General features: G+C 37.7%; 1 protein-coding gene across 1 annotated transcript in view; it reads right to left on the minus strand.

The window, feature by feature from the left end:
• Window positions 1–14,848, minus strand: part of STPG2 (sperm tail PG-rich repeat containing 2) — a 259,212-nt gene that overhangs the window by 218,891 nt on the left and 25,473 nt on the right. Inside the window, exon 6 of the mRNA XM_060779207.2 lies at window positions 13,468–13,582. Coding sequence (XP_060635190.2) covers window positions 13,468–13,582 — 115 coding nt within the window. The remainder of the gene's footprint in view (window positions 1–13,467; window positions 13,583–14,848) is intronic.

Here is a 14,848-nt window from a genome sequence, read left to right on the forward strand (position 1 = left end):
ATTTAAAACCGCTATAGGAAAACCGCATTCAGGCTATAGGAAACTTCTCCAATTTTACAGGGATTAGGATACAGGACACCCAGGAAAGTGAAGAAACTGTGGATTAAAAATCCACTTTTTTTTCATCTGAAAGAACACTTTCTGTGAAAGCTGGCCATAGAGTCACACTAGAAGACCTAAAAATTCCTAGACAGAATATATTCATCAAATCTGTGAATAATCAAATCCATAAAAGTAAATGTGGAGAGCAAGTCGTGTTACCAAACAGACCGTGACAACTGCAGAAGATTAACAGAATGTATCAATAACTTTTGGCTCAAACTCTTGTCTCTTAGTATGATGCCCAGATGAACAGATATGAACCAGATATGAACAGAACTTTTAAAAGTGGAAAAACCTGGAAAAGTGAAGGGACATTAATATTTATCTATGGCCACAAGCTATAAAGAAATGCATTCCCTTGTGTCTCCCAAAATACATATTTCTCAAAATTATTCTTAAAGTGTGTGGCAAGAAATGCCATTTCTGAGTGCTATCGCATATTATTTTGTATGCAGCAGGCTCCAGATTTAATCCCTGGTATCTCCACCTAAAACCATCTGAAGAAGTAAAGCTGAAAAGGCTCCGGTGAAGTCTGCAACTAACATAACTATTTAAAGTAGACAATCCTGGTCTAAATGAAGCAGGGATCCAATGACAAATAAAACAAAGATGAGATAAATCAGATTTAAGGATTCACCAGGCTTCTTGCAAGTCATTTTTGTCTCATTTAAACACAGTACAGATAGTAAATGTCCATATGAATATGTGAATATGAAAGCAAAGTGCTTTTGCTGCTTTCCTTTATCATTCATAGCAGCTGAATATATTTTAATCAACTGATATAACAGCATAAGACACTAATAAAAAAACAAGAACTCAACCTTCTACAAGACAAACAATTAATGCTACTTTTTATATGCCAAGTACCAGTGATTGTTAAATAAATCACCTCTACTGTGAAATATTAAACATGTACTTTTATTGTTCTATTAATTTGCTGTATGTGCAACTTCACAAGTGAGTGCTTTATTCATTCCAGAGTATATTACCTCTGACAATCATGGTAATTGTATTCTTTATTAAATGAATTAAACCTATTCAGACATCAAGAGATATTCACCTTCTTGTCAGACATCAAGAATATAATAGCTCCAAGACATGGTCATCTATTAATAAAATATGGCAAATGGTCTTTGTCTTTATTTTTTTTTCTTTTATTGCACACTGAAGAAGTGTTTTCCTTTAAGCCACGGAGGAGTATCATGCAGACGCCAGATATAGAACTGCAACTCCCTGTGTTCCTCACCATCATTTCTGCTAGTTAGAGCTTCAGACAGTTCCAGCTGAACAACATCTGGTGAGCCACACAATTCCTACCTCTGGTTTAAGGTATCATTTATGAAGATTGATAACTGTTACATGGCACACAAATACTTTTTTATCCTGGATATACAAAATCCTGGTTATGGGAGGAGGAAGCAATGACCACTGTCCATTTAGGGCAGTGGATTCCAACCTGTGGTCCATGGACCACCAGTGGTCTCCAAAAACTAAAATATGGTCCGCGGCCTCACCGTTACTACACCGTTGCAACGAGAGCGACTGGTCTTGCGAAACCCTCTTATAGTGCCCACGCAATGGGGATATTGGAAGGGGAGAGGTTGACTACCTATGAAAGGTGCGACAACAAGCCTCCTGGCTGATGTTTCTCCCCCCCCTCCCCCCCAGGCAGAGCCATTCCATGTGACATTTGGAAGCGGGGGCCTCTTGGTGTCTTCATTTTTAGGCCTGTTTCTGGGGTTATTTGGGGTGCTGATTCAGAAAATTGCATTGGATAGACCACATCAGTTCTAGATTATTAAATATGGTTTTCTGTGGATGAGCAGATGGTGACTACTGGATGGCATATGTTCTGCATCAGAAACTAGAGCAGATGTGGTCTAACTAATGCAATTATCTGAATCAGCATCCTAAATCACAAAGCCAAATCTGAAGTTGACCAAAAACTGATTCGTAACCCTTTTAGTATTAATGGTGGAGAGTAGTCCCTGGTCAAAGTTATTCCTGGTCAAGTGGTCCCTGGTCAAAGTGGTCCCTGGTCAAAAAAAGGTTGGGAACCACTGATTTAGGGGATATAGTTCTAGAACATTCTGGAGGGTGGTAGACATGCTCATTGTTTCTGATGATAAGGACTTCTTAAACTTTTCCACTCACAACTTCTTTTGGTCTGATAAAAGTTTGTGTGACCCAAGATGTATAGGTATATAAAACAAGTATAAAAATCAAACATATTCCGATCAGAATTTGCAAGGTTTTCTAAGCAGTATGATTTCCCTTTCTATGAAGTACAGCTGAAGCATCTTCTGCAAAGCCCACTGTAAACACTGAACAAGAAACTGTTGTAAAAAAAAAAGCCACTAAATGACCATCAGAAATCTTTCACTGTTGTCAAAATTTTGAGGACCCTGACATTGAGCTAAGGGGACCACATTTGGGGTCAAGCCTATAGTTTAAGAAGAAGTACACCAATGCAAAAAAATCTGGTAAAATTCATTTTGATACCATACACGTCTTTTCCTCTATTGGGGGGGGGGGGGTCTGTGCAGGTCTGTGCAGAGCAAAACAATTTTAAATCTATATGTGCCTGCAATGAACCTGACTTTTTGAGAGATTTAAAATCAAAGTGAGAGTATCAACTGCTCCCTAAGGAAAATAGCACTCTGGGAAGGGTGTTTCTTTTCTTTCCAGGACATTGTGAGAGACAGAATTAATGCCCACTGCCTATGGTTTAAATTTAGATAGAAAGTTAGTACAAATTGAGCATTCTGTATCCGGAATTCCAAAATCAGAAATATTGAAATCATCCACAGTAGCGACTGAAATTGTGGTATCTTTGTTTTTTGATGATTCAATGTACACCAACTTTGTTTCTTGCACAAAATTATTTAAAATATTGTATAAAATTTCCTTCAGGCTATGTGTGTAAGATGTATATGGGGGAAAAAAGAAATTTCTTATTTAGATGTGGTACCACTTCCATTATGCATATATGTGCAAGTACAGGTATTTTAATATCTGAAAAATTCCAAAATCTAAAATACTTTGGATCTCAAGCATTTTAATAAAGGAATATTCAACCTGTAGCAAGGAGCTTAGTCATTAGTGAGCTAAATCTTATTCAATCACATGTATGTTGGAAAGGGAAATTTTATGTTTATATTGAATTGCTGTTGAAAGATAAGCTAAATGCCTGCAGTAAAACACTTATCCTTCCCTACAGTAATTATAACTGTAGCTAGATACATTATCTCTAAGATGATTATAGCTAAACAGTTCAAAAGATTATGAGGAATTATCTTCCATAGATCAAGAAATACAACTGCCTATTCTATCTTTTTTAGCTGTCCCCTTCTACTGATCAATCCAACTTGCCAAAGGGAAAACATTTAATCTTGCATATTTTGATACCTGGCAAATCTACCAGATAGCTTGGAAATATATAATGTAGGAATGAAAGAGATATAAAAGGTCTCAGGCGGACAAGCCTTAATTCCAGCAGTTTTATCCTTCAGCTAAAACAAAAGAAGTGGAAAACCCCAAATTAATTTTAGCTATTTGCGTGTTTTGCTTTCATGTGTTTGAACCTATCTTTTCCAATTTCATCAATATGAATTATGAAACCTGCTTGAATATAATTTTTAACCAAAAAATTACAACCAGTTTTCCACAAACTAATTCTAGTTTAGTGGATACAGTAACAGTCAAAGGTCTGTGTAACAATTTATTTTGAGCTCTTTTTAATGAGTCCAAATTAGCATTGTTCAAAGATAATCCCAATGTAACAATTTTGGAATAACTCTGAAGGTTTACAGTTCTAAGATGAGTTTATATGACAGAACCATAGTAGTCCATTTAAAATTCTGTTGGAAAACAATGCATTTCACTGAAGATCTGAGGATCTTAACACTACTCCATCCCAAGGTACTTTAAAGAAGGCACTTCCTCAAGTTTATTTCTCCCAAATGACCAATTAGAATGATAGAATCTCAAGAGTCTGAAGGGACTACAAGGGCTATCTCATCCAACCATCTGCTGTGACGAAATATACAACTGAAGCTCTTCTGAAATATGCCCCTCCAACTGATGTTTGAAGACCTCCAAAATGGAGAGTCTGAATCATCTGAAGCAGTTCTTTCCACAAGTCAACAACCTTTTCAGTAAAGATGGAATCTCTAATGTTTAAGTTGAATCTCTTTTCTTGAAAATTCCAGCAATAGGCATGTTCCAGTTTCTAGAATGGCTGAAAACTAGCTTGCACAATCTTCTCCATGGCATCCATTCAGATATTTAAAGATGGCTGTCATGTCATCTCTCAAATTTCTTTAACCTAAAATATCCTGTTTCTTAAAATTGTTCCTCACAGAGCTCTGAGTCCAGACCTTTGATCATCTAGGTCACCTCCTTCTACATTGATTCCTGTTCATCAATATCCTTCTTGATCGGTGGCTCCCAGAGGTGAATAGAGTACTCTAAATAAGGTATGACAAAACCAGAATTATCTTTACTCCTATTGATAGAACACAGAACTGTGCTGGCTTTATTTGGCCACTGCATCACACTGTGGCTCATGTTTAGTTTGTGGTCTTCTAAGACTCTCAGTATCCTTTTTACATGAGCTACTTTCAAGCTCCCAGTGGCACAGTGGGTTAAACCGCTGAGCTGCTGAATTTGCTGACCAAAAAATTGGTGATTTGAATCCAGGGAGCGGGGTGAGCTCCCGCTGTTAGCCCCAGCTTCTGCCAATCTAACAGCAGCATTCAAATGTGAGTAGATCAATAGGTACCACTCCAGCAGGGAGGTAACAGCGCTCCATGCAGTCATGCCAGCCACATTGACCTTGGAGGTGTCTACGGACAACTCCGGCTCTTCAGCTTAGAAATGGACATGAGCACCATCCCACAGTCAGACACGACCAGACTTAATGTCAAGGGGAAATCTTTACTTTCAAGACAGGTGCCACCCATCCTATATTTCTGCATTCATTTTTTTACTCAAATGTAGTACCTCACATTTATTCATGTGGAAACCCATTTTATTAGTTGCCATTTCACCATCTTCTCTATGCAGTGACTCTATTATTTCCTCATTTTTATTATTCTTGCTTTGAACATAGCTCCCTTCCCCCAAAAAACCCTGTTTGACTTCAAATGGATTTAAAAACATTATACAACTTTCTGAAGTCCTGATTTTAGTAATATGTTCCAGTAAGATTTTTAGAAATGGGAAGGTCATTAACTTAATATCTAACACAATTCATCATGTTGAACTACTTTTGTGAAAGTGATCTGAACCTCGTGATCCAAAAATCAATTTCCCCAAAAAGGAAGAAGCGGTTTTGTAAAATCTGGTTTGGGTAAACAACCAACTAGGACATGTCGAATTTGCCCTTTAGCACTGACTCTCATTTAATTACTTAATAATTTAATCAATAATGTAACTCTAGAATTTAATTCATGTGGCTATTCCTCTGCAAGTCAATACAGTTAACAAATAAATGTAATTAAGTTGCCACTTTTTAAGAAAATTTACAATTTAATTGATTTCAAATTGATGGGAATCATAGAATCATTTAGTTGGAAGAGACCTCATGGGCCATCCAGTCCAACCCCCTGCCAAGAAGCAGGAATATTGATTTCAAAGTACCCCTGACAGATGGCCATCCAGCCTCTGTTTAAAAGCTTCCAAAGAAGGAGCCTCCACCACACTCTGGGGCAGAGAGTTCCACTGCCGGACAGCTCTCACAGTCAGAAGTTCTTCCTAATGTTCAGGTGGAATCTCCTTTCCTGTAGTTTGAAGCCATTGTTCCACATCCCTCTAGAGCAGCAGAAAACAAGCTTGCTCCCTCCTCCCTATGACTTCTCCGGAAAACTAACAGAACATCTCTTTCCTAATTGGGGACATTATGGCTTCTATTTTGACTTTTAAAAATGGAAATATTAAGTGTACCCAAACCATCTAATTGACAAAATGGAGATGTAGGAAGCCTATATCAGACCTATGTGTCTTCACTTTAAGGGAGTTCTTATGACCTCTCTATAGGGAAGCATTGTACCAGCATAGGAAAGAACCAAACCCTGCAATCCTTGGGGAGTGCTGACAATGGAAATTAAATCTCTGGAAGCAGTTACGTCTTAAGTGGCTGAAGCCTGAAAAGCGAATAATGCACATTTGACAACCAGTGAGACATATACTGCTGAAAAGAAAAACTGTAAGGCAGAACTGCCAGTACTTTTAGAAAGATCTTTTCTGTTAGTGGACAGAATCAATTTCACTTCAGCAGAAGGCACACGTTTATTTTTTCATAATGTATATTTTCTTCATATCATTCTTTAAAGACTTATGCCTTGGTATATCTTAATCCTGAAAGTGCACTTTCTTGTTAGTAAACATGATCCTTATGCAAATGTAAAGTACTAAACATTACTTACATTTTAAAAAAGAATGGCCTTAACTGAATCCCAAGCAAGGAAGGAATAATGACAGAGATAAATGCAGAGTGGTCATGCATGATTTTGACATTATAACCAGTTAAGGGTATTCAGAGCTTATACGTTTTCTCATATATTGCCATTTCGAACTACTCAATCCTCAACTGACAATATAACACAAGATGGCATTAGGTATAAAAGTTGCAAATGCCAGCAATAGCTCTAAATGTCAGCATAACTTTAACAGGTACACTAGGAAACCCATCCATACACTAAGCTGTACAACTTAGCTTCACGGTGAAACAATCTTTTTTAAAGCTTTCTCCCCTTTATTAAAAATTCCAAGAGACACCATTATAACTAATGACTTAATCATATGGTAAGAGAAAAATAATCTAATAGAGATTGTGTCTGAAATGCTTGGGACATAATATGTTTTGGATTGTGAGTTTTTTTCAGATTTCGAAATACCTATATTTGCATATATGTACATAAGGTAACAAGATATGTGTACATAACAAGGTAAGACCCAAGTCTAAACATGAAATTCATTTATATTTCATATACACCTTAAACGCTGCCCAAAAATAATTTTATAAAAAAAATGTTAAATTTTATGTATTTTTAAAAATGTGCCTAGAATAAGCTGGTGTACTAAACCATCAGAAAGCAAAGGTGTTACTATTTCAGTGACCCGCAAGGACAATTTTGGAGTACTTAGAATTTTAGAATTCTGGATGAGGAATACTCAGTTTGTATTTTTATTTTTTTATTTTTTTATTTACTTATTTTGGTTGCTTCTACCCCGCCCTTCTCACCCCGGGGGGGACTCAGGGCGGCTTACAAAAGCAAGGCACAATTCGATGCCCACATCACTTAGCAGCAATAAGACAAATAACATCACTTAACAGAAAACAGCAATTCTAGCAATAACAACAATTAACAGAACAATAATTATTATAGGCAAAAACAACCATAAAACCAATAAAAGCTATAAAAAATACTATGTAAACCGCCTTGAGTCGCCATTTCGGCTGAGAAAGGCGATATAGAAGTAAAGCAAATAAATAAATAAATAAATAAATAAAAGCAATAAAACCAATGCAAACCTCATTGACGGTCAGCGTTTCACAATCTCATAGTTTAAATTCCAATTCCACAATTGTCAGTCCTTTCAGTCCTTTCTATCTGGTTTCCATATCTAATTGTCAGGTTGCCCAAAGGCCTGGTCCCACAACCATGTCTTTACCTTCCTCCTGAAGACGAGGAGGGATGTTTTACCTTTAAGTACAGTGACAGAAGGAGCCAAATCCGTCCCAAAGATAAAAATATTAGTTCATTACCTTTAATTTTTGCATGGAAGTACAAATTTCTCAGCTAGCACACCTGAGAAATTTGCTAGCACACCAACACAGACATGTGCCTTTCATCTCAAGAACAGAGAAGCATCCCGAGCTCTGAGGATCACCTGGGAAGGAATCCCACTGGAGCATTGCAGCGCAACCAAATACCTGGGAGTCACTCTAGACCGTTCTCTTACCTACAAGAAGCACTGCCTGAACATCAAGCAAAAAGTGGGTGCTAGAAACAATATCATATGAAAGCTGACTGGCACAACCTGGGGATCACAACCAGATACAGTGAAGACATCTGCCCTTGCACTGTACTACTCTGCTGCTGAGTATGCATGCCCAGTGTGGAACACATCTCACCACACTAAAACAGTGGATGTGGCTCTTAATGAGACATGCCGCATTATCACGGGATGTCTGCGCCCTACACCACTGAAGAAATTAACACTGCTTAGCCGATATTGCACCACCTGACATCCGCTGGGAAGTAGCAGCCAATAGTGAAAAGACCTAGGCAGAGACATCTCCAGCTCATCCCCTGTTTGGGTATCAGCCAGCACGTCAATGACTTAAATCTAGAAATAGTTTTCTAAGATCTACAGAGAAACTCGATGGAACACCTCAGCAAGCGAGAGTCCAAAAGTGGCAGGCTCAAACCCAGAACCTCAACCAATGGCTGATATCAGATGAGAGACTCCCCCCCTGGGTACACAGAGGACTGGGCGACTTGGAAGGCGCTGAACAGACTGCGCTCTGGCACCACGAGATGCAGAACCAACCTTCAGAAATGGGGCTACAGGGTGGAATCCTCAACATGCGAGTGTGGAGAGGAGCAAACCACTGACCACCTGCTGCAATGCAACCTGAGCCCTGCCACATGCACAATGGAGGACCTTCTTGCAGCAACACCAGAGGCACTCCAAGTGGCCAGATACTAGTCAAAGGACATTTAATCAACTACCAAACTCACAAATTGTGTATTCTGTCTGTGTGCTTTGTTCTGTTAGAAATGTAATATAACATGACTGGTTGTCCTGACACGACAAATAGCTAGCTAGCACACCAATTTCAACTAATCAGCATAATCTTTAAGAAAATAATAATCCTTAAAAATAACTTGCATTATATAAAAAGGAATACATTAAAATGAATTAGCAACAGGATTATTATTTTAATAGGCGGTATCCAATAGTGTCTATTCAGTTGTTCTCGGTTCATTACAGTTGACCTCTCTTCCTTGCAATGCACAGTAGATCTGAGTTTGCACCAGAACGGGGGCATGCACAAAAGAGCAAAGGAAGCAAAACTTCAATTGCAGAAGATGCAGTCCAGTTACACAACACTGAATATAACCTTACCTTTATCTCCTTACATTTCCTTAATGATAGAACTTAAGGCAGTACAGAGGGTGCCATGCACGGGACTAAGGACAGCCCTTCGTGGTTGATTCGTCTACCATATACCATGCAGCTGTGGACAAGTCTACATAGGGACCACCAAATGCAGTGCCCAAACATGAATTAAGAAACATGAAAGGCACTCCAAACTAACTCCGGCAGAGAAGTCAGTCATAGCAGAGCACCTGATTAACCAACCTGGACATAGCATATTATTTGAGAACACGGAAATGCTGGACCACTCTAATAACCACCATGTCATACTACACAGAGAAGCCACTGAAATCCACAAGCACGTGGACAATTTCAACAGAAAGGAGGAAATCATGAAAACAAACAAAATCTATCTACCAGTATTAAAGAATTCTAAAATTAGGACAGTAAATAAAAGAACAACACTCTGAAAACAGGGGAATTGCAGGCATGAAACAATCACACCCACCTAACACCTCCCAACAAAGGATTCCACTAGACAGGAATCAGCCAGACCTTTAAGCTGCAGGTTTTTCAATACTAATCAAGATGATTAACTGCAACATTCACACTTGACTCTAACAGACAAGAGTTCTTTCTCCCACCCTGGACCTCTCACAGATATATACACCTCCCTTACTCAGTTTCCAATATATCTCACAACCTCTGAACATGCCTAGATGTGGGTGAAACGTCAGGAGAGAAGGCTTCTGGAACATGGCCATACACCCTGGAAAACTCACTCAGTGATTCCGGCCATGAAACCCTTCAACAATATGAGAAATACTCAGTTTCAATGTACGCAAAATCATCCTTTTCTGAATGAAACAAATACATCTTTTTTTGTAGTATCAAGAAGTGCTACAGCTAAAACAATGCATCTTTAAGTGAAATCAACATCAGTCCAGTCTTACAAAACACTTTGGAGTTATTGTTTTAAAAAACAACTAATAGGTTTTGAATACAAGAGAGTTATAATTGGGAACGTTTCACAGTCTTAGTTCTGATGAAAGAAAATTAATATGACCTTTTCTTCCATAAATGAATGGTACCTTTGCTCATTAAACGTAAAAGTTTTCATGTTTCTTATTACCATCTTCCTTTGGTCGATGTTAAAAACACCTTCATTTGGATTTTGCAAGATACAGACTATATTCAAAGCTCTCATTAAGTAAAACAAAGTTGAGTCGATGACGGAAAAAAAGCCCCGATGTACAAAAGAGATAAATATAACCTCTGACTTCCATATTATTAATTGCTAGAAACTTAAACTCATAGTAACAAGAATATTTTTGAACATTGCACATTTTGCATCCTTTGAACTACAAGGACACACAGGTACACAACATCAAGAAAAACAGGTTTTGTAATAATATTATTCAAAATAGATTGCTTACTCTCTGTGAGGTAACACTGTGTGTCCTGCTCAGGACGACTTTGTCTGTCCTCCAGGTACACCGAAAGGGCAACGTAGGCAATAATGACCCATCTGTTCACTACTGGCAACTAGCAAACTTCTAATGAAGACAGATGTGGGTCACCCTGTACAAACATGCTGCAGGGTGCTAATGAATCCTCCTAATGGTCACTACCTGCCATTTTTGACTGATTAATGAACAAAAGGGTTAAGCTTGAAAAGCTGAGATGAGTAGTACAGACAATCATCAGTCTTACTACAACATCTCTTTCACTCTGACATACTTACTCTTCCCTATCATTTTTCTCAGTTAAAAAAAACTATTATTGAAATCTGCAAAATAATCTTATTAGATTGGCAAGAAATTCTGTCCCAAACAGAATCCATGTATGATGAGCATTACCAAATCTCACAATAAGGCAACCATGTTTAGAATAAATATTCATCAAAAACGCAATTGAACTCTACAGCAATTGCTTTGCTCCCCTCCCTAATGACATCTCTTCCACACAAATTCCACTAGATAATTTACAGTAAAACTGCTAGTCCTAACACTATGAATGTCCTGTCTGCTTCACTACAGATATCCAGCTTTAAGAAATGCAAACTTTCAGTCGCTTAAGAAGCAAGGAAATCTATGAGAAAACTAGAACTTGCAGAAGACTATATAGTTTCTTCATAAACATGTTAGGAGTAAAAACTGTAAATATACGAGGGGTATTTTTTAAGTAAGGTCTGTTTTGTTGTAGACACTAGTAGTTTGAGCGCATACCGCAATGAGCACGTGCGTTGTGTACCGACATGCCTCAGGAACAACTGTGCTCAGTTTCCGCTCTGTAGCTAACCTGTAAGGTTCTGTTCTGTGCTTTAAAAATGTTTACGACTATCAACTCACCCGCCGCATGTGAGGTTCGCTCCGTGATACGGTTTTTGTCAGCAAGGAACCTGCCTGCTACAGAAATTCATTGACAGATTTGTGAAGTGTACGGTGATACTGTTATGAGTGAAAGCAAAGTGCGTAAGTGGGTACGACAATTCAAAGATGGCCGTGATAATGATGAGGACCGCTCCGGTCGCCCTTCTTTGATTACAGACGATTTGGTTTTATGAAGAGGGTATTTTAAAATTGGTTCAGAGGTATGATAAGTGTTTGAACAAACTTGGCAACTATGTCGAAAAATAGAGTGAAGTATGTACTTTCTGAAAATAAATTTACTTTTTTGAAATAAACTTTCGTTGTGTACTTATGTTCCAACGGACCTTACTTTAAAAATACCCCTCATATATCCAAGATAACAAAAGCACATCAAATCCAGGGCAACATAAACTATACTCTATGTGCATTTGATAAATTATCAATTAACACTAAAATGATTGTGTTCTCTTATGTTCACTTCCCCTTGGTGCAGACTCATTTCCTTATTCAGCAAAGAAAATTAAGTAATGGGAGATCATCATAATGATCATAACAATCACTCCCACAGCATCCACAGAAGAAGGTGTTAACAGCAAAGATAACTGGAGTCACTGCTATTACACACGAAGGCATGCAAAGGCAATGGAAGCATCATTGATGGAGGTATCAAATACATTAAATTTAGCACTGACAGATAGAGATAAAGCATTCAGAAAGGCTGGAAGAGTAGCAATTGGTTTGCTTCCCAACTATTCTTATGTTTTCTATATTGCTACTGCTAGTTCACAGGGTTCTCACTGTAGCATTTAAACTAGCATACCAGAAGAGCCAGACTATTACACTGTGTCTGTGATACTACTGATATAGTACAGTGCTGAGATATTGAGTTTTAATTGACTTAGTCATGCTTTGATAATACTCTTTGAAACCAATGGGATTTAAATTAGCCAGATAAACATGCCCATTGAGTTCAATGGATTAACTCTAAGCATGGGTACATTTGGATCCAATCCACTGAGTCATAAACATGTTAGGAGTAAAAACTAAATGTTCACAGTTATGATGTGAACTTCATGATAGCGTGGTGTTAAAGAATACGGGTTTCTACAAATTCCTTGTCACATTTATACAATTTTTTGTTATCAGGACCAACTTGAGAAACTCCAAGTCGCTTCTAGTGTGAGAGCATTGGCCATCTGCAAGGACGTTGCCCAGTGGACGGCCAGATGTTTGATGTTTCTACCATCCTTGTGGGAGGCTTCTCTCATGTCCCTGCATGGGGAGCTGGAGCTGACAGAGGGAGCTCAATCCCCTCTTCCCAGATTTCACACACACACATTAATAATGAACCATTCTAGCTTTCTTAATTACTGCAGCAAGTCAAAACTATGGTTTGGGAAGGCATTTGAAATATGATCAGTATATTCTAGTTCTAGAGTCATGAAATTTAGTAAGTACTGATGAAATATTAACATAACTTCACAACAAAAATACAAGTTTTTTCATAAATTGAGTGATAGGTTTCCATTGAACGAAGTGGTATTGATACCATTTAAGAGCAAAATTGTATTCAGCAAGTAAGGATGGAAAGTACTGCACATGTACATATCATCAATTTAATAGAAACAAGATTATCTAACCATATTCATTTTTCTAAAGTGAAATGTCATATCACAACAATGCAGTAATCATTCAATACTCATAACGTCAGTGTTTGTTTAATTTTTGTAGAGCATTTGATTTCTTTCATCATTGATTTGGATAAACCTTTTCTCAAAACAATTCAATATCTTTTCTATGTGTACACTGCTTCAAATTGTAAAGTCGTGGTCCCATCACAACTTTTTTAATTACTAAAAGGACTGCATTGAATTGACATTACCTTCTTTTCTTCCTGCAATACAATTACTTCATGATAGCGTGGAACACGGAGGTCATGTTTTTTCTGGTCCTCCTTCTTGATGTTGACGTTTTCATAATGCGTGGGCACATTTTCCCTTTAGAAAGTTTGAGAAATTTGTGAGTCGGCTCTTCTAAATGCTTGCATATCTAAATATGTACAGGATAAGCTCTATCTTCCTCCCTTGTTCCACAGGTAGTATTAGACACAGCTGTTCTTTGCAGTCACAAATGAGAATCTAGTTTTCTCAATAACCAAATAATCTAAGCATAGTACATGCATACCATACTATACATTCAAATAACTTTCGATTTTCATATCTAAGTTTTCTTGCCACAGGTGAATTATAATAGAAGCACTGTTCATATAAAGGATGTCAAAGAAGTTCTACAATTATTATACATTGAAAATAATGCCTCAAGTGAATCCAGAAAAATAAATATTTATATTTAAAAATTGTTATTTTGTGAGATAAGGGAATGTTTCTTAACATTTTAAAATTTAGCATTTCCAGTTGCCATGACAGAGGTCCCATTTATTTATATAAATCCATTGAGAACACATTTCAAAAAATTCATAATCTCCAACTGTCCAATCGGAGATTTATTCCCCATGGTTCCTTTTCACAGCATGCTAGACGAGGATTAAATTAAAAGAGATGCTAGGATAGCTGAACAATATTTAGACCAGGAAAATTAATTAAATTATATCTGCTCTGATCTACCATTATCAAGCAACTCACAACTCTTTCCAGCATTAGTGCCAAAAATTACAACTACTTTGACTGATATCTTCAACTACAGCATTTCAATCTGTAGCATAATTTGCAGTCTCGGCTTTTCAGTTGCGGTAATGTGAGATTGTGTTAAAATAACCTAAAAGGGTATTCAGAAAGAGGCACTGAATCCAACCTCACTTATTGTTTCCCCATGGTCATTTCCCCCTCAGTGTGAAGGGAATATATTTAGGAGATAAGTGGCTCCAAAAGAGCTTCAAGGATAAACCACTTCACATGTGTGTGCTTTTTAATTGGCATTTACGATATAGACATCAACTGACCGACTGTTAGAAAATTTAAAAAAATTATAAACAGAAACCTATAAAGAGTTTAAGTTTCTTCTCAATGAAATACTTTACTTTCTTTCCATCCCACTACCCTCACAGGCACCTTTAATGGGAAGGAAGGGGAAAGCCTTCTCTGTGGCTTCTCCCGGGCTTTCTAAGAGACTAGACTGAAGCTCTTCACTATGTCCTTCTGGTGACAATTGGAAAAAAAACTATTCTGCTTTGAATCCCAGGGCTGGGGAAAGGTTGAGGCAGGAATGGCTGTGTGTGTAGGTATGCCATTTTTTGGCCTGGCTCA

The sequence above is a fragment of the Anolis sagrei genome, chromosome 5 (assembly GCF_037176765.1).
Source record: "Anolis sagrei isolate rAnoSag1 chromosome 5, rAnoSag1.mat, whole genome shotgun sequence".
Taxonomy (NCBI): domain Eukaryota; kingdom Metazoa; phylum Chordata; class Lepidosauria; order Squamata; family Dactyloidae; genus Anolis; species Anolis sagrei.